The sequence below is a fragment of the Perca flavescens genome, chromosome 13 (genome assembly GCF_004354835.1).
Source record: "Perca flavescens isolate YP-PL-M2 chromosome 13, PFLA_1.0, whole genome shotgun sequence".
Taxonomy (NCBI): Eukaryota; Metazoa; Chordata; class Actinopteri; order Perciformes; family Percidae; genus Perca; species Perca flavescens.
In genome coordinates, this window is record NC_041343.1 from 12809234 (window position 1) to 12832597 (window position 23364).

Here is a 23364-nt window from a genome sequence, read left to right on the forward strand (position 1 = left end):
TTCATCAACATGTACATCTCTTCAAAAGTCAGAAACCTTGGGAAGGCACTTGCATTAAAATGCAAATGCATTTACACAGTAACAATTAAAGGAGGCATTAATGCCAAGTGTATGTGAGCTTCTGCTCTGTTGAAGGAAAATGGGATACTGGCTGCTTTGGGAAAAGCAATAGCCTATGTGCTGCAAGGGACAGCAGTTTTTAAGTTAGAAGTCAGAAGCAAAATGTATAATATGTGGAAAAGTTCATAGAATGTTGCTGGAACAGAGAGCTGCAGGGAAGCCATTAGTAGACTACCAAATATTTAAAAAGTAGACCGTTAATACACAATGATTGTATAACAGAATAGGTTAGAAGATCTCTTAAGAGCAGTCAGTCAGAAGGATATGCAATTTACACTAAATAATAGCATATTAAGCATGAACTTAACTAATGTACCACGTGTTGTTAACCTTTTTGAGAGTGAGAGAGAAATTTTGATTGATGGTTTTTAGGATTGTTAGAATATTTTCATTATCAAATAATAGACGGAACCACTGAAGTTATAATACAATTTTGTTTACTTGCAAGTAGAATCAGTTTACAGTACTCACAGCACAAGTACAGAAAGTTACTAACGTAAGCCTCAAACAGTAGCTTATTTATGTGTAAAATACAATCACAACAGAATTTGATGTTGCCAATTGTCTATCTTGTCAGTTTAGATGTCATCTCCTCTATCTGGTCAGACTCTATGGCGTCCCCTTTATCTGGTTAGAGAGATGCATGTTCTGTCCTCGGGTTATCTTGTTATGATGTTATCTTGTGGGGGCAAGTAGTGTTATGGTTTCTTTACTATGCAAATAGTTTAATTTAACAAAGAGAGAAGATAGTAATCACTATAATATTATTCTATGCAAACAGTTTAATAAATAGAGAGAAAGTATGTATCAGAATTTCCCTAACAAGGATACATTTTAGTGTAAGCACACTAACACTAGTCAAAACTGTAAGCACGAGTATAATGGATCATAAGACCAGAGGTTTTCATGAAAGAAACTAAAAATAAATGAACAAATCTAACAGCTGATTCCTCCTCCGGGGCAGCAGGTGGCGGTAATGCGCAATATGTTAATATGTAGGTCAAGTGCGTTAAAAAAACACAAAAGGAAGAGAAAAGGACCATTCACTGTTGTTGTCGCCTCTTGCCTCTCTTTACAATTTTGCCAATGAAGGGGATGTTGGGCGCAGCTTGAGCGCAATGTTTTAACCAAAAATATATTGGTATCATGAAAGTATAAGGACTTGAACGACTTCGGTTGTTCACCTACTTCGCGATATGTCTGCAGCGATGCTGAGGTAAAACTGCGGACTGAAATGCGGTTGTCTACTGGAGAGTATAATAGCGAGCTAGCTTAGCAACTAGCAAGCTGTAGCAGCTAACAGCTAACTAGAGTGATACCATAGATACAGATAATTCTAGCTAGTTTAGTTGGCTGCTAATTTAAACTAAGTATTGTTAACACGGCTAAAACAGCCTGTACAGTCATGTGAATTGAAATAAGTGTTTTCTTGACTTCTCAGAGGTGACGTAACGTTAAAGCTATCGTATTTTTCTATAGCTATTGCTACATTTAAGATAACTAGCTACGTTAATGCTAGTGAGAGCTGAACGTAACCAGCGTTTCCTAAGGTTTGTGGAAGACTAGTTACACGTATTTAGCGGTGGGTGTGGGGGTCCTCCCCCAAGAAAATGTTACGTATTTCGACAAAATAAAATTTTATTTGACATCGTTTTGGACCATTATTATTACTACCCTATCGGTGTACAAAAAGTTTTAATAACTAAACAGCACCCCAAAAGCGTAAAGACAAAACTTGCTAAAGAAGTCCATTGGGGACCAACTACAACATTAGTACTGCTACAAGTCCTACCTGGTGGTAATTTTTTAGGCTGTAGTTTGTGGTGCCTGTTTGTAGTTGGGTCTTATGAGGGCCCAGAAGACCAGAGTAAGTGCCTTTCCCCAATTGAGATGATTCAGCTTTACAGACCAAAATTATGGGGCGTTCTGGTAGTTTTTCTAAGATAATCTAAGTCAAGTTATTTCAAAAGTTCATCACTAGTAAGTTGCCCTCAAAAGTCGACAAACTACCACAACTCAAAATACCCAAGTTTACAATATGAGTTTTGATGTTTCATTGCAACACATGATGGATTACCACGCATGCACAATACACTGTGGGGTACATATAGCTTTAGAGTTTAGAAGAAGAAGAAAAATACTTTATTATTCGTTGCATACAATCATACAATACAATGTAGTGAATTCAAACTGCATTTAACCCATCCTAAGCATTAAGATGTGGACAACCACATACAGCGTCCGGGGAGCAACTTGGGGTTCAGCGTCTTGCTCAAGAACACTAACGTGGCCTGACATTAGGTTGTGTCCTGCAAAGTAGATCGAAAGCTGAATTGCTTTAGATGTTGAATGGGATTTGAATCAGAATCAGAAATATTTTAATTGAGTTGAGTTGATGTTTAATAGAATCTTGGGTGATAAATAGTTGATTTAACAAAATTCACTTCATATTACTAATGCTAACAAGGTATATTAATCAGGATTTTTAACAAAAAATATGGTTAACAATCTAGCAGCTTGTAACTGTCAAGTTTACCATAACCATGTTCTTTTTCCTTGACTGTAGCACCACTACCAGCAAGCTTAATGTATTGGTCAACAAACTGCACGAGTACATGGCTCATTCTACTGTTGAGGACAGCAATGGCCTGCCAACCTCAGAGGATGCTGATGGTACACCTTTTTTATTAATTTATTCATGAGTGATGGAAATATTCACTTAATATTTACATGCTTTCTAAACATTTTTAACAGATATTCTTTTTAAAGGTCTGACAAACAGGAGCTGTTCTGTGGGAAACTCAACAGAGCATGCTGCGACAAAGGTAACTAATATACTAAATATTGTTGGTGTTATGTCAGAATCAGAAATAGTTCATTGCCAAGTATGTTTGCACAAACAAGGAATTTGGTGATGACGGTTTATTCACGAGACTCATAGTCTCCTGAAATGAAATTGTTTGCATAAACAAAGAACTGGTTTGGATGAGTCATTACAATGTATATCTCATTAATAAATGAACAGTTTGGAAAAGTGTCTTTTCCCCTCTTTTTTTGGCGGGACAGTAAAAATATACAAGGGGCCAGTAAAACCCTTACCCCTACAGTGGGTAATTTTTTTTAATGTTGGATACTGCTACCAGTTACAACAAAACGAATAAACTGTCTTGCTTTGTAGGCTGGAGTGGACACCAAATACTCAAGAAGGTGAGTTGGTATTTCATTTATACCCTTCCTCCTTTGTCACTGTCAAAGTACGCAGCCAACCTGTGTGGAATGTTGCTATGCTCTGCAGCTTACTTTTTTTTTAAAACATTTTAACTGATTTTACAGAAAACCATCTGTTGTCATAAAGCATTCTGGGCTCGATGAATCTGGGGACTCAAGTGCAAGTGAAGATTTTGATTTACCAGTCAACGCAAATGGTCACCCTGATATCACTAGATTGCCAAAAGGTAGGTCTTAACATTTTCCTATCATAATTCCCTTATTTACTCTGCCTCATAACTTTTCTGCGCAAATTGTAGTGCAACATTTTGGATTGGTGTCCATTATGTTTAGTTGCAGTCTTAAATAAAAAAAAAAAAATTGGTCTTGGGGAATGTTTGGGAACACTTAGTCTACCGATTGCTAAGAGTTTTGTCTGTTGTCTTTGCTGAGCTCTCAAGTACCTGTATGTGTTTTTAGTCTTGCTGACTGCAAGACTAACATGTAGGTTGACACAAATCAGTCTTTATAAATGAATGAAATATTTAGTTCTGTTCCCAGCTTTAGATTATAATTACATATTTAATATTGATTAAATATCTTAGACTTATTGGTGGTATGTTTTTTTTTTTTAAACAGGCACTGTATTGGTGAGGCCTGAAGCTGTTGATAATGGAAGAGATGACTTCAGGGGTCCCGAGTTTCGCAGCAGGAAATCAGGTGTACTTTCGAGAAGACGTGGAGGTCAGTCACTACTGGTTGATATTGTAATAACATTGCACATCACTTCATGATTACTCAGGCAGCCGCTTCTTCAAATGAACCAAAAAAAGGCACTTGTTGGGGTACTCATCCATTGACTGCTTGTGGACAAAATACACACAGACTGAAAAAACAGTCCACTGGTTAAAACAAGCTAAAAATTCATTTCACTTTGTTTCTCAATGCGGCTCGATCATTATCTTGTTGTGATAGAGATCACTAACTGAGAAAGGAAGAAGGAAAAAAAACAAGCTCCTCCAGGTGCTTCACTCCCACTTTGCACTGCATACAGCAAGTTTTTGTATATTAACCAGTTGTCTTGCTCAGGGCATTCTCACATCTTTTAAACAGCCCATCAAGCCATTATTATAACAATTGTGTTGCTAATGACAGAATGTGCTTTTATAGGAGTTGAACACATGGGAATTGTCAGTTGCACCGCATGTGGCCGACAAGTTAACCACTTCCAGAGAGATTCCTTCTATCGACATCCAGCTCTGAAAGTACTTATTTGCAAGGTGAGTCTGCTTATTTGTGTCAGAAACACATTCTCAATTTTCTCTGACCTTTAAGTCAGTATTAATATGAAATAATAATATAACTGTATTCAATTTTCATCAACATGTACATCTCTTCAAAAGTCAGAAACCTTGGGAAACGCATACCTAAATGTACAGTACAGGCCAAAAGTTTGGACACACCTTTTCATTCAATGTGTTTCTTTATTTTTATGACTATTTACATTGTAGATTCTCACTGAAGGCATCTAAACTATGAATGAACACATATGGAATTATGTACTTAACAAAAAAGTGTGAAATGACTGAAAACATGTCTTATATCTTAGATTCTTCAAAGTAGCCACCCTTTGCTTTTTTTGATAACTCTGCAAACCCTTGGTGTTCTCTCAATGAGCATCATGAGGTAGTCACCTGAAATGTTTTTCACTTCACAGGTGTGCTTTGTCAGGGTTAATTAGTGGAATTTTTTCCCTTATTAATAAAAAAGCAAAGGGTGGCTACTTTGAAGAATCTAAAATATAAGACATGTTTTCAGTTATTTCACACTTTTTTTGTTAAGTGCATAATTCCATATGTGTTCATTCATAGTTTTGATGCCTTCAGTGAGAATCTACAATGTAAATAGTCATGAAAATAAAAAGGAAACGCATTGAATGAGAAAGTGTATCCAAACTTTTGGCCTGTACTGTATGCTGTTACCAAGATTTAAAAACTGGAGTTTAAATGAAATGGCAATCATGATATAGGTTACAAACATGCTTTTTATACACTTACCAAGTATCCATTCGTTTTCTGTGGAGTAGCTCATACTTTGTCATGTTAATCACTAGGTTCTGTCTAGTTCTGTTTGCATTTGGTGGTTGTGTTTCATGTTGAGAAGTACAGATATGAACCATGGGATTCTGTTAACATAGATGTGAGACATACAACTATATGAAACAGTTAAAAATAAAGTTTTCTGTATTCAAATGTACTGACACTTTAGCCTTATTCTCCACAGTAATACAGCATGTATAAAATGGTGTTAATGAAAAGCAGTTTAGAAGAATTTTAAAAATGATCCCTCAGCCCCACAGAATGTGGATATGCAGTTTAAGCAATATTACTTATCAGTAATGGCAAAATATTGATATTATGCTAACTAAATTCAATGTGGACCCACTTTAGCCACTCAGTCATTGTCATTTCCTATTCAAATGGATAATACATATACTGAGCTAAGTCTGTCTGTCAATATCACAACTTTTTGACTGCTGTGATCAGTCAGATATTGAAAATGCTTTGTTTTAAGAATGTAGCTAAAAATAATTCTGTATTTGAAGATAATAATTCAAAAGAGCCATCAGAAACAAGACTAACATTATTGCTAACAAGAAAAAAATCTTCCCTTTACACACTTAAAACTCCTTGCATGTTTGTTTTTGTCCAAGCTTTCTGTGACTCTTCCATTAATTGTTTTTTTTGCCAGTCTTGCTACAAATATTACTTAAGTGATGACATCAGTAAGGATGGAGATGGAATGGATGAGCAATGCAGGTATGATTTGTTGTATTTGATATTTTAACTGAAACATGAACATTTCCCATAACTTACTTTGTACTAAGCTTTTATCTACTGTATTTATTATCTCTTTTCCCCCCTCATGCAGATGGTGTGCTGAAGGAGGCAACTTGATCTGTTGTGACTTCTGTAGTAATGCATTCTGCAAGAAGTGTATTCTAAGAAATTTAGGAAGGAAGGAGCTGTCTGGCATCTTAGAGAGCAAATGGTACTGCTATGTGTGTAGCCCGGAGCCCCTTTTTGACCTGGTGGTGGCCTGTGACAGTGTCCTCGAGAACATGGAGCATCTGTGGTATCAGCAGCGCAAGAAGAACCGAGTAGAGCCGGAGAAATCTGAACTTTATCACATGTTGCCACACTTGCCTCAAAACATTCCTTTGGATACATGGGATCACACTGGCATGGATGGTAATGTGGTGTTCAACTATAACACACTGCAGATTTCTAAGGATCTTACCAAAAAGGCCAAACATTTAGTGGACTCAACTAACATCTTAAACCGGACATTTGTCAATTTCATTCATACTGTGACAACAAACAAGCAAACACCTGCTGTTCGCAATCTGTACTTGAACTCCTTTTTGTCAGTAGTTAAAGGTTTGCGAAAATCACTTGCAGCACTCGAGGATAGCCTTAAGGAAGAATTCAGTGACCTGGATGTCATGAGCTGTTGGCAAAAGTTATTTAGTGATGACTTTGATGCACAACCTGTAACAGAAGCAGATACAGATATCTCTGATGAAAGATGCTTGCGTGACTTGCAGAAATTGGCAGCTGAACATTTAGAAGATTATGATTCTGACTCCAAGGGCTGCACAGATGGGAGAACTGCACATGCCTGCACTGGTGAAAACATGGATTCAGATTTAAATGACGCCAGACAGAGTGCCCAAAAAATTGGCCTGAAGCCTTCTGAAAGCGGTTTCAACATGACTAAAAAACTAGTAGTAAAACTTACGCCTGTACCAATGGAGCAGGGGCCATCCTCTGATGCTCCGAAGATAGAGACGGACATCCACGCGAACGATAAGAAGTCAGAGGTAAAGGATGTATCAGAAGATGAAGAGACAGGTGCTAAAGCTGACAGCAAGATGAGCAATGACAACTCTAGTGCATCTCTACACCCAGAAGAGGAACAAGGCAATAGACGATCTCCTCGCGTGAAGACAACACCTTTGCGTCGACCAAGTGATGTCAAGGCCAAAACGTCTCGTTCAGCAGCAGACAGTGACAGTGACTCTGACCCTGAGGAAACCTCCAGCACAGTACCAGCCAAAAACACAGAAGAACAAAGTCCGAGCAGAGCAAGAGACGACTCTGACTCCGATGAAGTCCCTGCAGCTCTGCTTGAGCGAGCAGCTATGACACAAAGCTCTGATGAACCCCAGAGTGATGAGAATGGCGGAGAAGCATCAACTAAGGTGGCCAAGAAATGTCTCTTCTGGCTCACTAAGAACACCCCAATCTCACCGGAGAAGATGCGCTGCAAACGTAAGATGCTGGACCGTTCCCCCGAGTCTGACTCAAGTAACAGAAGAGTAAAATCTCGAAGAGAAAGTGGGACAGATTCCTCTAGTGATGATGTGGAATCGCAGAAGAAAATAAAACACTTGAATACGCTGAGGCCAATAGGGAAGTCTCACCTTGTCAAAAGAGAGGATCAAGATGTGGCTAGAAAGCAGGGTAGGATACAGGCTGGAAAGTCTAAGGCTAAAACGCGTCGGAAAGCAATGGAGTCGTCATCGTCCACAAGCGAAGATGAAGATGACGACGATGACTTTGAGAGTGAAGGAAGTGATCAGAAGATGAAGCCAATCACTGAAGATGTGGCCTTACTGGGAGCAGCAGCCTTCCACCAATCTTCAGGTGAGTTTTATATTTATTATTATATATCTAGATCTGCAGTTTACCTTGTCAATAGTTATTGGTGAATATTTTCTAGTTTCTTCACACCTCTGTGACAGTGAACTGAATATCTTGAAGTTGTGGACTTAACAAGAAGTTTGAAGGAGTCCTATTGGGCTTTGGAAAACAGACTTTTTTCACAATTTTTTGACATTTTATAGATTTATTGACAAAATAGTCGACAGATTAATAGACAATTAAAAAATAATCCTTAGTTGCTGCTCTTAAATGATATTTCTCTGTTGAAACAGCTTTTCCGAAACAGCAATTTATGTTTTGTCTGAAACAGCAATTTATGTTTCTAATTTTGTGTTTTTGTAGGAGATGAGGAGCAATCTGGGCCCTCGTGGGCAGCAGAAGATGATGATGATCCAGAAAATAGGTATGGTTCAAAAAGCCCAGATGTAGAGTTTGTAAAACAACTTAGGTGTGGAAGAAAGGTAACTTCGAATCCAAAATGCTGTGCAAAATCTAGCAACACCTATGTCATTAAGACTCAATTGCATTCTATTCAAACAAGACCTAAACGTAGCTGCAGCAGAACCCCAGCAATCAAATACACATTCTAGAGATGCACTGTGAAGCATACAGACCGCATTATGATGCACTGAGACTGAACTTGCCTAGAACAGACCTGTGAAGGATAAGCAACATACTCTGCTTTTTATATATATTTTTTACTTAAATTGTATTGCTTTTCATTTTGTTAATACAGAACACACATAGAATGCTTGTCTTTGTTTTATTTAGTGTGCAACACAGTATACATGTAAACGCTTGAGAAACATTTAACTTAAAGATTTTATTATCGCCATTAGATCTTATACCTTGTGTTATATCACCGTCCTACTATGCTGAAACAAAAGGGGAAACCTTGTAATTGACCCACTTTCCACTTGGAGAGGTCTGAGAATACATTTGCACAATAAATGCAACTTAGTTTGCCTTACTGCTCAGCCTGTTTTCAGTGACAGTATTTGAACATATTTAGAAGGTTTTGAACTAGAGGTTTTGAGTCTACTTGTTAAGTGTTATTACAGAATGCGCAAAGAACCGTTGTCCTCCAGTGAGCAGCACTGTTTACTTAATTGTTATTTACAGGTGAAGTATAACGTTTGAAACATGCCTGACAGATTATCTGCATCCATTTACATTTAAAAAATAAAATTATGAAGTATTTTTTTTTAATCAACCAAAAGTTGTAAGCATGTCTTAAAACTTTTATGCTTCACCTTGAAATCTTTTTTTCTTGATATTATTACTTTTTAATTTACTCTACATAAATCACAGTTATGGTTAGACAAGTTAATTGACCTAACTATAAGATGGCAAAAGTATTGTTTGTTAAGATATCTTATTTAATGTACCTGGCTCTGTAAATGCGCTTTAGCTTTGTTATTCAGCTTTTGAGTTCTTTTAGGCACAAAAGTTAAATTCCTGTTGCAGCCACTGTTAATTCTGGCCACACAATATATTTAGTAATTCCTCTACCACACATGACTTGAGCTTCACCTAATGGCTGCATTTTCATGAATGGGTTTTGTATTTGATGCCAGTGTTAAATACATTATTTCAGAATCTGATTTATTACTTTGTTTTGAAAAAGACTATAATGATGGTATTGTGAACACCTGTAAATCTCAGGATCTTTTATAGGACTACTCTCACGGGCTACTCTTACTGTCCAACTGACACAATTTGGAAAATTTTGTAAGCATAGAACATGTCTCTGGTAATAAACACCAACAGTCTCACCCAAAACACCATACACACTTGTTACATTCTTTTTAACTGATGTCGAGTTTATAATATGTAAATCATGGTATACACCAATGGCCAATTGCAAATATGATTTGAGGTGCATGTCAATTGACATTCCTTATTTGATAAGTAGTGCTTTGCAGTCGTATATTTAAGGCATAAACATCAAGGCTTTGGTATTAACACTTGGTCACCATGATGAATAATACATTTTATTGTGACATAATAATTTTGTCATGTAGTTTCTCTTTTTTTTTTTTAAACTAGTTCACATGAAACTAGCTCTGGATTAACTTGCATGTGAACTAGTTTTAACTGCAGTTCCAGAAACCACAAATTACCCACAATCTTACCTAATGTAGTTTAGAGCAGGCTTTATGGCAGATTGACACTTACTGGGTGCCTTGAGTGCTCATTTGTGCCATTGAATTATTTTAGAGCATGTATTTGACACATTTAGTAGACCCAGGTGCTGTTTTCCAAAAATTATCTCAATGACCAGATGATATTAGTCGCATTCTAAATATTTGGGCTGTGATGGGTGGAGCTGTGGTTCTTCTTTTCATTTGATCGTTATCATATTGCTGCAACTATTCCCTTAACACAATAATGCAGCACTAACTTTAGGTATTGTCTGTATATTTTAGTGTTATAATTGAAATACAGATAGGCCTGTTCAAAGTGCTGTTGCAGCTTGGGGACATGCACTTTTGCATATACGAAGTATGCTATAGTAGTGATAAGAAGGCTGAGATCTAGGGCTGCTCGATTATTGAAATCACGATAATTAAACATGATTACTCGCTGACTTCTGGAAAGATGTTGCAATTATTGAACTTAAAAAACAGTGGGAAAATTAAAATAAATCAACAGTAAAAAAACACATACAACTGTGAAATTTTCCTTAATACTTTTCCTATTTAAACTTTAATTTTAGTTTACTTGCAAAACTTAGTGAGCTAAATCATTGTTTTTCTCGATTATTCTGTTTTTGTGATCATTGGGAGCCAAAATCATTATCACGTTTTTTTTACTTGTAACTTTAAGAGACTGTGTCATTTTTGTTTCTCTGACAGTGCTGCTTTCATAGAGATTCTCTTAAAGGGTTGACTCACTCAAATTCCAAAGGGATATTTCCCCACCACTGTTCATCTAGTAGTATCTAGCCATGCACACAGTCTGGGTTTCATCTGCTGAGGTTTTGAGATATTTGTCGGAGATTCCCGACAGCACCCCAGTACAATGGAGGTGATTTAAATTTTTTTTATTGCTGCTCAAGGCCAACCCCTGAGGAACAGCGCAGGGTTTGTGCAAATATTTTGGCATCGAAATGGAAGGTCATGTGACATATTCTGACCTACAGAGAATCTTCCCCATGCAAAACAGTCGTAAAACAATGAAGAAAATCTACTGTCACATGCATTCAGAAATTAATACAAGTGGCCATCCCAGCCAGCGTGTGTGTGACATGTGCCCAGTAAAACTGGATCTGGTTATTATAATGCATCAATACTCAAAGCACTGAGGAATGACGTTTGAAAAACTTTTTCCAGATATAGTGACTTGGTTAATTCAAATAATTTACAGTCCTCACTGTCAACAGTGTTCAGTGGAAACACACCAGTGTTTTTGCATGTTTTACCCCACTTTCTATACACAGTATACATTACTGCTGACCATTTTCTAAAGCATACTGTAGCTTTTAAAACTGAAGAATAATTTTTTACTGTATTTAAACTTGCAGAGACCTAAAGGCATAGTTTGAATCTTTTGAATTGGGCTTGTATATGAGGTACTTATTCATAGTCAGTTTATCACTCACAGTAGATGTCGGTTGGCACGCCCCCAGTTTGGAGAAGCAAACGGGAGTCCTGACACGGAAGCTAAGCAATGTACTGCTGTGAACGGGGGCAGCAGCAAAACTTATTTTAGGCACCTAAAAAGGCCCACCTAAAAAAAAAATCTATATTAGTTTAAGTGTACCTTATATTTAGTTTATACTAAACATAACTTATGTTAACTTATACATAACTTGTGTTATGCAGGGTTGAATTTCTGTTTTGTCAAAGGAGTCTGGTGGTATAATATAATATTAAAATAAAATATTCTAAAAATAATGTACACTTAAAGAGGTCCGTCCTTTAGTTGGGCTTTTTCATAGTTCGCTAAAACTTGCTTGCTTAGCTTCCGTGTCGGGGCTCCTTTCTGCTTCTCCAGACTGGGGCGAGCAGACTGACATCTACTCAACGTAATACACTGACTCTCAATCAACCACACTTCAAAAGATCCAAACTATCCCTTTAAACACTGCTTGATAGGTGAATAAGCTTTTGCGTTTTGCTAAAGCAATCCGGATAAAAACAATTTGTGTTAAAAAGCCTTCTGGGTCAGTGCTTTCAAATGTAATGGGAACATTGTATATCTGAGAATTGAGAGTGGGCTATGAAACAACTATTATAATGCAAAAAGCGACCAAATTCAAATTGTGCCTTTATTGACATCCATGTTTGTTTCTCATGTTTTTTCCAGGTCGGATTTTCTGACAGCACAGCAGTGAATGCAGTGCTGTTAGGCAACAATCAGTTAAAACTGGGATATTGTAGCCTCCTATCGGCACCAACCCATTTTTTTTTAAGTCTGTTTTCAGCTGTAGTTATAGCACAACTTTGGTTGGAAAATGGTCAGCAGAAATGTAAAGTTTACATTGTTAGTAGTTAGTGGGCTAAAACATGAAAAGTACTGTTTTATTTAATTAAAATCCACACAGCATGCGAATACCAATGGCGATGATGCCAAATTCACGTGTGGGAGTATGTTATTTTCCTCAGTGTTTTTCTGTTTCGTCTTTTTTTTCCCAGTTGTAGCATGTCAAATGAGAGCCAAGGCTCTGGCCTGTTACTGCCGCTGTCGTCTGGCATTGCTATTCTGTAATACGTCTTTTACAATAAACTCTCATTGGACATTGGATTTAACGTCAGTCAAAATGGCAGTTATGCTATCTGCAGTGACCTGCATTGACAACCCACTTGGAGATCAGGATCGGACCTGTGTACGTAATGCAGGTTCCTGGGTGAGAAAGGGTAAATGCGGGATGGACAAATGACCAGACTAGACAAATTTGAGCCAGACCCATGTAAGCATGTCAGCCCCATGTTGGGAAATGCGCATTGAACACATGTAGATGTAGAAGGGGGTTTAAGAGGGTAAATCATTGCACATACTAATGAGTGTTAAAAACCCAATATGGTATTAAAACCATGAATATTTAACAGTTTGAAAACATGTTTATCATGAACTGTATCAGATTATGTGCATACTGTTCTCATTTTTGAAATGTAATGCTCCACTGGAGTATAAAGGGGTTAAAAACAATTGAAATTACATTTCATTCTGGGTAAATATGTACAGACTTTGTTAGTAATTTTTTGTTTTTTGTGTTGCACACGCTGTCTTTAACACAATATTAATTGGCTGATAGTACCAGAGGAGCATACAGCCAGTTCAGTTTGTGTTCAAAAAGACAAGTTCTTCAACTGCGAGCTGTCACGATTGGATGAACCGAGAACAATGTATCTTTTTATTTTCGCATTAAAAAAACAACTGAAAAATGTCTGTCAGACTTGAACAAGCAAAAAAAAAAAAAAAAAAAAATTGTAGGAAATAAATTAAAAGTATCCCTCCTCATTAACCAAAGGAGAATAAACTAAGTATATGTCGTTCTGTTTTTTTCTGTAAAGAGTACTTGTAATAAATTCTTACTCTTCAAAATGCCTGTGTATCTTTCTCTTTTCTGCTTTTATTTTAAATGCATGTCCTGCAGTGATGTAGCAGTTTGTTTTAATTTGTAATCAGTTCAAGACTTTGTTGGTTAATGTGGATTGAACAGTGGTGACTCACTAAAGATATCTCATTAGATTTAGAATCAATTTCTCAGCTCAGAGAAAATTTGCACCTAACCAGTACGAATTAATGATTTTGTTAACTGTTATTACACTTAATTATGATTTTGCTATGAAGTATAACAATATCCAGCTGAAGACAATGTTACTGATCATGAAATGAACCTCAGGTACCTTTTCCTTCTTTTCCACTTTTGAAAGAATCGCTAAGAAAATGCTATTGGCTGAAATCAAAGCCAACTACTCCTCGGGCGAAGATATCTCTTCAGATGAGGAAACGCAGGATGATGAATCTGACTCGGAGGGTGAGAAGGAGTTGAAACAAGGCAATAAGGATAATGAAACGGATGAAAATGGTAAGTATTTTTTTTACGTAGCATATTTTTTGCTTTCCGCTTGTGCATCTTTTCTATAAGCACACATTCCCAGTTTTAGTCCTATTGATCGATAGTGGATTTTGATATTTGTACTTTACAACCAAAGTTGTGACAATTGGAAAGTTACCTTTTGTGAATTATAAAAGGGGGGAAATTCTATCTCTGCTGCAGGAGAAGACATGGCATCAGATTCATCTGACACCACGTGTGATGGGCCCAACTCCAGACACCATCTTCTCCGCCACAAACTAACCTTAGATGAGGGAACACCAAGTGACAAGGCCCTGGCAGAGAGTGATGTAGGAAAGCCGGAGAGCAAGCGAAAGGCCAGCAGAAAACACCTGGGCTGTAAGGACACATCTAACATTAGAAACTGAGCTTTCTGAACAGGAAGTACCTACTTTGCTCTAATGTCTGACTTTGATTTCTGTTAAGCTGATAGTGAAAGTGATGGTGACAGTAACGAGTCTGAGCCAGAAGATCTTGGGATAAGCGAGGAGCTGAGTCAGTCTGAGGATGAGGCCGGTGAAGATGGACTCAGAAGGTACATTCGTTTCAGCTGCCATTGTTAACATCAAAAACAGTAGATCAGGTAGAGTAGGGTTACAAAGTCAGCAAACAGACTCGGTGATTTCTGTTCTGCAGCAATATCTATTTAAAATCTGCTATCCGTGTTCAGCCACCATTTGCTACTGGTCATACTCATAGCAGAAGTAAGGTGGTAGCAGCAAATCCCCTGTTTATTGAATTGTAAGTAAGGGTGGGTTTTAATGCTTATAAATTCAAAGTTTAATTTGTAAGAGAATGAACGTGCTATGCCTTTTATTAAACGTTACACAGTCTGTCTTTAAAATGTTAAGTAATATGAAAGAACACATGAACATACAGTATTGTTTGCCTTCACTCAATACAACATGAACACCTGGATAATATACAGTAATGCAATCAAATACAAATGCATTTAAATAACACAACCTGTGCACATATTAAGCTCTTTTAATCTTATTTAATGTCAATTTTCTAAATCTGATTAATTTATGGTAAAGCATTTATTCCTGGGTTAATGTATCATAATGGTTTAGACTGGCGTTCATGATAGTGTGTCCACCCCTGCTGTGCACTGACTGAGCAAGTTCAGTGCTTGTTCCTGTAATAGAAGCCAAGAGCGTTAACAAGCAAGAAGTTATGAAACAAGCAGTCCAAATCAAGCACAGATCAAGATTTAATTAAAAAAAATCAGACTTTCTTTGGAACAAATTTTTATGCTGAATATTTAATTAATGTTGCTCTCTGAAACACCCAATGCATTGTCTGTCTATCACACACGCACTTCAGTATATATTATGTACATAGTTCATTTTCATATCTGATTTTCATATCTCTCCTCTTTTTAGCTCCAGATTATCCAGTAAAGAGAAGGAGGCATTGCGTAGTTATGAAAAGAAGATAAAAGTGCCCTGCATTTGGTTGTCCGACTCCAGCAGTGAAAAGGTAACGGCTGATGTTATAACTAAGTGATTTATTATTTTTATCTGCATCTGCTCATCTCTAATACCTTAAACTTGGCTCTGGCGTCTAATGGTCATATCGCTTGTTGAATCTTTCTGTATTTGAGCAGAGTGATAAAGAGGATGGAGATGAGAACAGCGACAGTAAAGGCACACCAAAAGGGCGCAAAAAGATCCGGGATATCATTGAAGATGAGAATCTCCGTGCTGAGACCCAGGAAGCCCTCAGAGAGGAGGAGGAGAGACGTCAAAGGTTGGCAGAAAGGAAACAACAGATGGAGGACAGGAGAGAGGTACTGCATACACAGCAGGTCAAACCAGACCATTAAACTGCACTGTCGATGACCAATGGATATTTGCAGTAGTTGAACACATTTCTGAAGCAGGACTTGCTCATTAGATCCTATATCCATGTTGATAAATGACAATAAGTATAAATGTTTTGTCGCTGACAGTAGCACTTTGGGGGAGGGGGGTTCCAAGGGGAGGAGCAAACAGACATAATGTTGACTGGTGGCATTGTTTTCCAGACAATTGATGGAAAGGATGAGCTGTCTCAAGTAGCGTGTCCCATCACCACCAAGCTCATCCTGGATCAAGATGAGGAAACCAAGAATCCTGTTGTTCAGGTGCACAGGAACCTGGTGACGAGACTGAAGCCTCACCAGGTGGACGGTTAGTGTGTGCTCTCTTTACACTGAAGAGGACATTGCTTAACTATTATGCACTATACAGGCATGTTGACGGCAGCATTAGTTAATACAGTTGAGTCTTACTTACCATGTGTTGTTTATTCTTCCAAAAGGAGTCCAGTTTATTTGGGACAGTTGTTGTGAGTCTGTGAAGAAAGCCAACTCCTCCCCTGGTACAGGCTGTATACTGGCACACTGCATGGGCCTGGGGAAGACTCTGCAGGTAACACATATCCACCTCCAATATCCTTGTTTGCTTTGATTTATCCATTTATACACAATAAATTAATACACAAAACTTTTATAGATATTGCTAGCTGCACAAAATCCCAAAGTGCACCATGAAATGAATTGTGTTAAAAATGTTATATTGTATTAAGGTTTTGTCTTTGCTGTATGCACATCACCTAACAGCACCTATCTTAAACTATGCTTTATTGTCTATGGTCAATTGTCTATGCTTCATACTCATAGATGTGTTATTTTATAGGTGGTAACTTTCCTGCACACGGTGCTGCTGTCAAAGAACCTGAAATTCAGAAGGGCCCTGGTCGTGTGTCCACTTAATACTATCCTCAACTGGGTCAGCGAGTTCAAGAAATGGCAAAACAACATGGGACAGGATAAAGTGATAGTATGAAAAATCATAAATGGGCAATACTACATTTTGTGCTTCAAATGCTTTATGCCTTGCACTTTGCCTAATGTGTACAAACCCACAAATATGTTACAGGTTACAGAACTGGCTACAAAAAAGCATCCTGCAGAACGACTCAGGGCTCTGCAGCGGTGGCAGAGCGACGGGGGTGTTATGATAATGGGGTATGAGATGTACCGAATCCTGTCACAAGCCCAGAAAATGAATGAGGAGTGCAAGAAAGAGTTACAGAGCATACTGGTGGATCCAGGTACAGTAACTTTGCAATGGCATGATATTAAAATGTTTTCGGTTTTATGTGTTATTGCGTCGCTCAGTGAAACGTTTTTTGATCTGAATCTGTCTTCTTGTGTATTTTTTATTTTTTTTTTTACAGGTCCAGACTTTGTGGTTTGTGACGAAGGACACATTCTGCGCAACGAAGCGACCAACATCTCCAAATCTTTAAATGCTATCAAGACCCAACGAAGAGTGGTGCTAACTGGCACACCACTACAAAACAACCTAAATGAGTGTACGTCTGCACCACTACGTCATATTAAATATTGCCATGAGATCACACTTTGCTCAACAGTATTTTGAATATAATTCAAGGACAGAGTTATAAGGAATTTGCAATGTTTTTCTATTTCACATCTGAATGAATGTATGACTATATATATATATATATATATATATATATACACACACATACATACAATGTATGTGCAGTTTTGTATATAAAACACAAAACTGCCGTACTCTGACAAAGTGTGCTTCACTTTTAGATCTAAGTGAGGAAATTAAGTGTAGGCATAATGATTTGACAGAAAAAAAAAACTCTTTATATTGACAGACCACATTTTGCTCCCACAGACCACTGCATGGTCAATTTCATCAAAAAGAATCTACTGGGCTCACTGAACGAATTCCGAAACCGTTTCATCAACCCCATACAGAACGGCCAATGTGCTGACTCCACATCAAGAGACGTCCGAATCATGAAGAAGCGAGCACATGTGCTCCATGCAATGTTGGTCGGATGTGTCCAGGTAAAGAAAAAGAAAACACTGTCTGTATAAGCACATTCAGTTTTGTTTTATATTCCAGCTCTCACAACACTGTGTTCATTTTCTTTCTTAGAGACGAGATTACTCAGAGTTGACTCAGTTTCTGCCTCCTAAATATGAGTATGTGCTGGCAGTGAGGGTTTCACCACTTCAGTATACGTTGTATCGCTACTACCTTGACCACGTCACCAGTAAGAATCTCTCTTCACATTTTCACTTTAAGGAATGAAGATGTACAGTAATCACAGCTGTAGAATAATCTAAATGTTACGAAGAGAAGGAGAAATCACACCATTTGAGTTTGTTAGCAGAATTTAAGTTATTTTGCTCTTCTGTGAGTTGACAATGTTCTTCCTGACCTCTGTTCCAGTGTAAAATTATTGTTTTTAATTGTCACTTATATAGACTATTTTCCCCATTTTGAAACTTATTCCTAGAAAAATATACTGGGGTCCTAGAGAGAAAAAATGTCAAGTTATGCCTGGCAAATGTGTGACATTTACTCATATTGTAACTTATATAACTCTAAATGTGGGGTTTCACTGATGTACGACCATCTAAAGTACATGCATGTTTTTTCCAGGTATGGGCTCCGTGACTAACAGAACAACAGGGAGGGCTGGAGCAAACCTGTTCAAGGACTTTCAGGTGCTCAGCAAAATTTGGACTCATCCCTGGTGCCTTCAGCTCAACTTCATCAGCAAAGAAAACAAGGTTAAGAATCCCCTTAAATGCATGTTGATTTCTTATTAGTCCAGCATTATGTTAAGAGTTTAACATTTTAACACATTTTCAGTTCACACTTAACTGGATTTTCATAACAGGGATATTTTGAAAAGAAGAGAATTAAAGAGGCAGCTCGGTTGAGAAAAGAAGAAACCACTGTGGTTGAGCGGTAAGCCCTACTATGTTGATAATCACACTCTGCTTTAACAAAATATTTTCCCCTCATTTGTTTCTCATTAAATCTTCTGCACATCTAGGGGTTTATGAACATTTTTAGATTTTGTGACCTTTTATGTGTCTTTGAAAGCCATGTTCAGTTAGTTAAATTATGAATTCCTGTAATTCTAGATAAATAAATGTGCAAAAGAAAAGGTATTGTGTAGATTGGTGTCACACAATGCATCAACTTTGTGAAATAAAGAAAGAGAGGTATGAGTGATTTCTGAAGTTTCAGTTGCACTGCAACATTATTTTATGATGTATATTATATATGATTATATTTTTATATATGATTATCTTTTTATGCACTTTTCTTGCCTGATGTAGTGGACTGAGAGAGAACGAAGGACAAGACGGGAATATCGATGACAGCAATACAGCAGTTATTGTTGGTGAGTCCAAGACCCTCCAGCAGTGGAAGGTATTAAAGCTCCATTTGGCACCAATACTCCAACCCTGCAGTTTGCACACTAATGTACTTTGTCCTGTGTTATATTCTGTGTAGGAAAGAAAGCAACCATCAGCTCGAAGTCTCAGAGTCTAGATGAGGGCTGGTTCAAGAATCTGCTGACTGAAGAAGATGCCAAAATCCTTGAGCACTCTGGGAAGATGGTGCTCTTGTTTGAAATCCTCAGAATGGCTGAAGACCTGAACGATAAAGTGTATGTTTTTTTCTTTCTTCCAAATGTGAATCAAATTTAAACAGAAGATGGTGACTGGTCCTCATATCTAACCAAATCCATTTTTGCATTTTTAGGCTTGTGTTCAGTCAGTCGTTGATCTCATTAGACCTAATTGAGGATTTCCTCAATACTTTTCACCATGCCAGAGACCCATCCTCATTCCAAGGTATTCTGTTTATGGCAAATATTAATTGATTTAGAAAATGTCCTCTTTGAATGTACTGTCATTTAGATTTTTGTGCTTTATTGTTCTCACAGCGGGTAGCTGGATTAAAAACGTTGATTACTATCGTCTTGATGGTTCCACCAGTGCTCCGCTAAGGAAGAAATGGGCAGATCACTTCAATAATGCCAGCAATCATCGGTACAGATTGTCTAATGTTCTAAATATATTGATTATACTTTAATAAGATCTAGACAGAATGTTTCACCGTGACATGACAATTTTCTGTATTTTCTTGATCTTTATTTTAGCGGCCGATTGTTTCTCATCTCAACAAGAGCCGGCTCACTTGGCATCAACCTCGTTGCCGCCAACCGGGTCATCATCTTTGACGCCTCATGGAATCCCTCATATGACATACAGAGCATATACAGGGTGTACCGCTTCGGTCAGCTCAAACAAGTGTTTGTGTACCGCTTCTTGGCTCAGGTAAAGTCGCTGGTCTTCATTTATATCTTAAACGTGAGGGTTTTGATCAACACAAGAGGAAAAGTGTTAATTTTAGTAAATAACTGATGCTACTATTTAACAATACCACTGCAACATTTGATGTAAAAAACATGAACTCTGCACAAAATTACACGCTTGACATATGTGATACAGACTCTGTAATCCAAGTCAAACAAGCTGATGTGCATTCTAGTTTTAAAAGAGTCTATCTGTCTCTTTACAGTTTGTAGTACGCTGGCTGCATAGAGCCAGGAATAGTAACTAGGAATTTTGCAGCGAATACAGCTATCATCGATTGTCTGAAAATAACCATTTAAACAGAACTTTTTGGTAGCATTGTGTTTTTGGGACAAAATGCAGGTCTTCTTGAGCTTTACTATTTGTACCTTAAGTCAGATCAATTTGAGGGTTCATAAATTAATTGATTGATGGATTGATTGATGATTGATGGAATAGGAGTAAAGACGTTCCATTCTGCTACATAGATTTATGTTAATTCCATTCTGACTCCCCCAATCTTTGCTTTTTTTGAAAAGAAATGAAAATGCTTTTTTTTCTTGAGGAATACTCGATTATTATTATTTTTTTGTGGTCAGTATAAGATCTTCTGGAGCTGCTGTATTTTATTGGACTATATACCTTTCAGTCCTGTTTATCATTGCGGTCATTTTCATCTCCAGGGCACCATGGAGGAGAAGATCTACGATCGCCAGGTGACCAAGCAGTCTTTGTCCTATCGAGTGGTGGATCAGCAGCAGATTGAGAGGCACTTCACCCTTTTTGAACTGACTGAACTTTACGTGTTTGAGCCAGACCTGCTGGGCGACGCAAACTCTAAGAAAAGCAAAAGAACCACCCCTGTTTTGCCAAAGGTGCCTTTATGTTCAGGTTCTTAGATGCCATGTAAAAATTACACACAGCTGTCTGAAAAGGATTTGCAGTATTGAATGTCTTTTTGTGTCTGTCTCTCAGGATCATGTCCTAGCACAGCTATTACAAACCTGTAAAGACCAGATAGTGTCTTTCCACGAGCATGAATCTCTGCTGGACCATAAACAAGAGGAGGAGCTCAGTGAGGCAGAACGCAAAGATGCCTGGGCCGAGTACGAGGCCGAGGTAAAGAACCGATCACTGCAAGGCATTAATTATCATTAACGGGCCTCTGTCTAGTAAAACATCATGCCCTAGACTGTACAGTACATTATAACTCTATGTGTTTATTGTATGTAAATATGTGTCTTCCAGTCTACCAACCCTCCACCCAGCTCGAGCCTAAACATCTTGGATACGAAGACCAATGAACAGCTAATGGTATACATAAGTATCATTTTCTAAAACCTTTTCTTAAAATTGCTGCTAGTGATGTTTGTGTGTTATACAACACATTCCATAAAAAAGGTCTTTGCAGGAATTGCTGAACAGGAGCAGAGCAAATGTAGCGGAGGCCTTTATGACAATGCAGAGGACAACTTCTCACACCATCGAGGATTACATGTTACGAGTGGTGAGTGGCATTAAGGTCTCGTGGTAAAAGGAAGGATTTAAAATTAGGGAACATTTTTTAATGTGATGAAAACAAACTTACAACTGCTAATTAAGTTCATATTTGAAAACTACCATATGTTTTTTTATATGATTATACAGCATGTTCATAATCATAAATGTATCTTTCCGAATGTCCCCACTATGGCCTTTTTTATCGTTGTTACATGCTGTGGAGTTAATAAAATACATTGCAGCACATTACTTTGCAGATAACAGATGATGCAAATGGCTCACGAAATTGATCTTATGTTACAGTGAAAGATGTAATGTAAGATGAAAGTAACCGTGTTAATGACTGATATTGTTTGAGGGATGCATTGGTAAAGGGTTGTTTTAGATTTGTATATTGGTTTGGAGGGGCTTAGAAATGGCAGGACTCATTTGTATGTTGATTCATAACCGAAAGGTAAAGAATATTCTTTGTACCTTCTGTGTGTAACCATTTATTTATTTATGTTACAGTGGCAACAGAATCCTCAGCTGCCTGAAGCCACGGTTAAGACCAAAGCTAAGATTTGGAAAGTGTCTGATGAGAAGGAGAAGGAACGTAGACAGGCCTTTTATCAAGACATTTTTGCACAGCAACAAACAGTAAGTCATTTTTATGTGCGTATATACATACATAATGTACAAAGAGCCTTCTCATGTTTCATTCCTCCCCCCCCCGTAGCTTACACATAGCATTCAGGCCATACTGAAGAATCGAAGGAAGCAGCCGACCACGACCACTGTGTCCCAGCCTGGACAGACTTGAAGAAAATCACATTTTGGTTGGAAAACGAAATGATGCCTTTGCTCTTTATCACTGCTCTACCAGTGAATTGAATGTATGTTTAATATGGAAAAATAACAGTCTGAATGAATAATTTCAGTTGCAATGTTCAGGTGTACTAACCATTTTGTTTTGTAACTTCTCAAGCACTTTAACTAACACCTAGTTAGGTTTAACAAATGTCTTTTATTAAGAATTTGAAAAAAAAAAAAATTGTTAAACTGCTTCATACCAAAAACTTCTTGTTGAGCCCGAACTGAGCCTTACTGTACCTGCCTTACTGTTTAACCTCAATGTTTTTTTCTATTGATTGTGTTTAACGTTGTATGGGTTTGTTACCAGTTGTTATCATTATGTAATAAATTGACAAAACTGAAATTGGTTCTTATTTTTAAATTTGTGTGTTTGTAAACCAGCAACAAGATTCAGGCCATGACAGAGATAGCAAAGATCTGTTGAAAGAGATCAAAGTTGTAACAGTCCGTGTTATAAACCCTTACAAAAAGTCCTTTCAGTTGTGCAGGACAATGAATTTGAAACTTTTTGTAAGGGAACAATTGTGTGCATGTGTCGCTTAAATGCTGTTAATATGTGTAGCTCGCTACAGTGTCAGTCACGGCATAAACTAACATAACTCTCCCTCCCGAGTTTCCAAGTAGAAACAGAACAGCTGTTCAGCCACCGAGTTGTTCTCCTGAGTGGAAGGCTCCATGCCTGGAAGTGCATT

The 23364-nt window shown here is 37.6% G+C and overlaps 1 protein-coding gene across 2 annotated transcripts; it reads left to right on the forward strand.

The window, feature by feature from the left end:
- Positions 1-1138: 1138 nt before the first annotated feature.
- On the forward strand, positions 1139-23009 carry LOC114567279 (transcriptional regulator ATRX-like). 2 transcript variants are annotated; one of them, XM_028596310.1, is made up of 35 exons: positions 1139-1336; positions 2687-2793; positions 2875-2945; positions 3299-3327; positions 3454-3575; positions 3967-4071; positions 4498-4607; positions 6079-6146; positions 6259-8036; positions 8397-8457; positions 13937-14091; positions 14284-14460; positions 14548-14656; positions 15507-15603; positions 15731-15913; positions 16151-16295; positions 16426-16535; positions 16803-16946; positions 17046-17220; positions 17347-17484; positions 17826-18001; positions 18093-18210; positions 18603-18733; positions 18844-18914; positions 19292-19356; positions 19470-19626; positions 19722-19813; positions 19906-20011; positions 20122-20299; positions 21001-21192; positions 21293-21436; positions 21566-21631; positions 21729-21824; positions 22328-22456; positions 22536-23009. In XM_028596310.1, exons 1-35 carry the CDS (start codon positions 1317-1319, stop codon positions 22617-22619), a joined length of 5709 nt encoding a protein of 1902 aa, XP_028452111.1. In that variant the 5' UTR covers positions 1139-1316; the 3' UTR covers positions 22620-23009. The 2 variants fall into 2 exon arrangements, with proteins under 2 accessions (XP_028452111.1, XP_028452112.1); XM_028596311.1 differs by having other exon boundaries at positions 2890-2945.
- The last annotated feature ends 355 nt before the right edge of the window (positions 23010-23364 follow it).

Coding starts and splice junctions, on each gene's coding strand:
- LOC114567279 (XM_028596310.1), top strand. CDS start 1,317: ATGTCTGCAGCGATGCTGAG. Junction 14,657..15,506: donor GGTGAAGATGGACTCAGAAG/GTACATTCGTTT, acceptor TCCTCTTTTTAG/CTCCAGATTATCCAGTAAAG. Junction 17,485..17,825: donor ACAAAACAACCTAAATGAGT/GTACGTCTGCAC, acceptor TTGCTCCCACAG/ACCACTGCATGGTCAATTTC.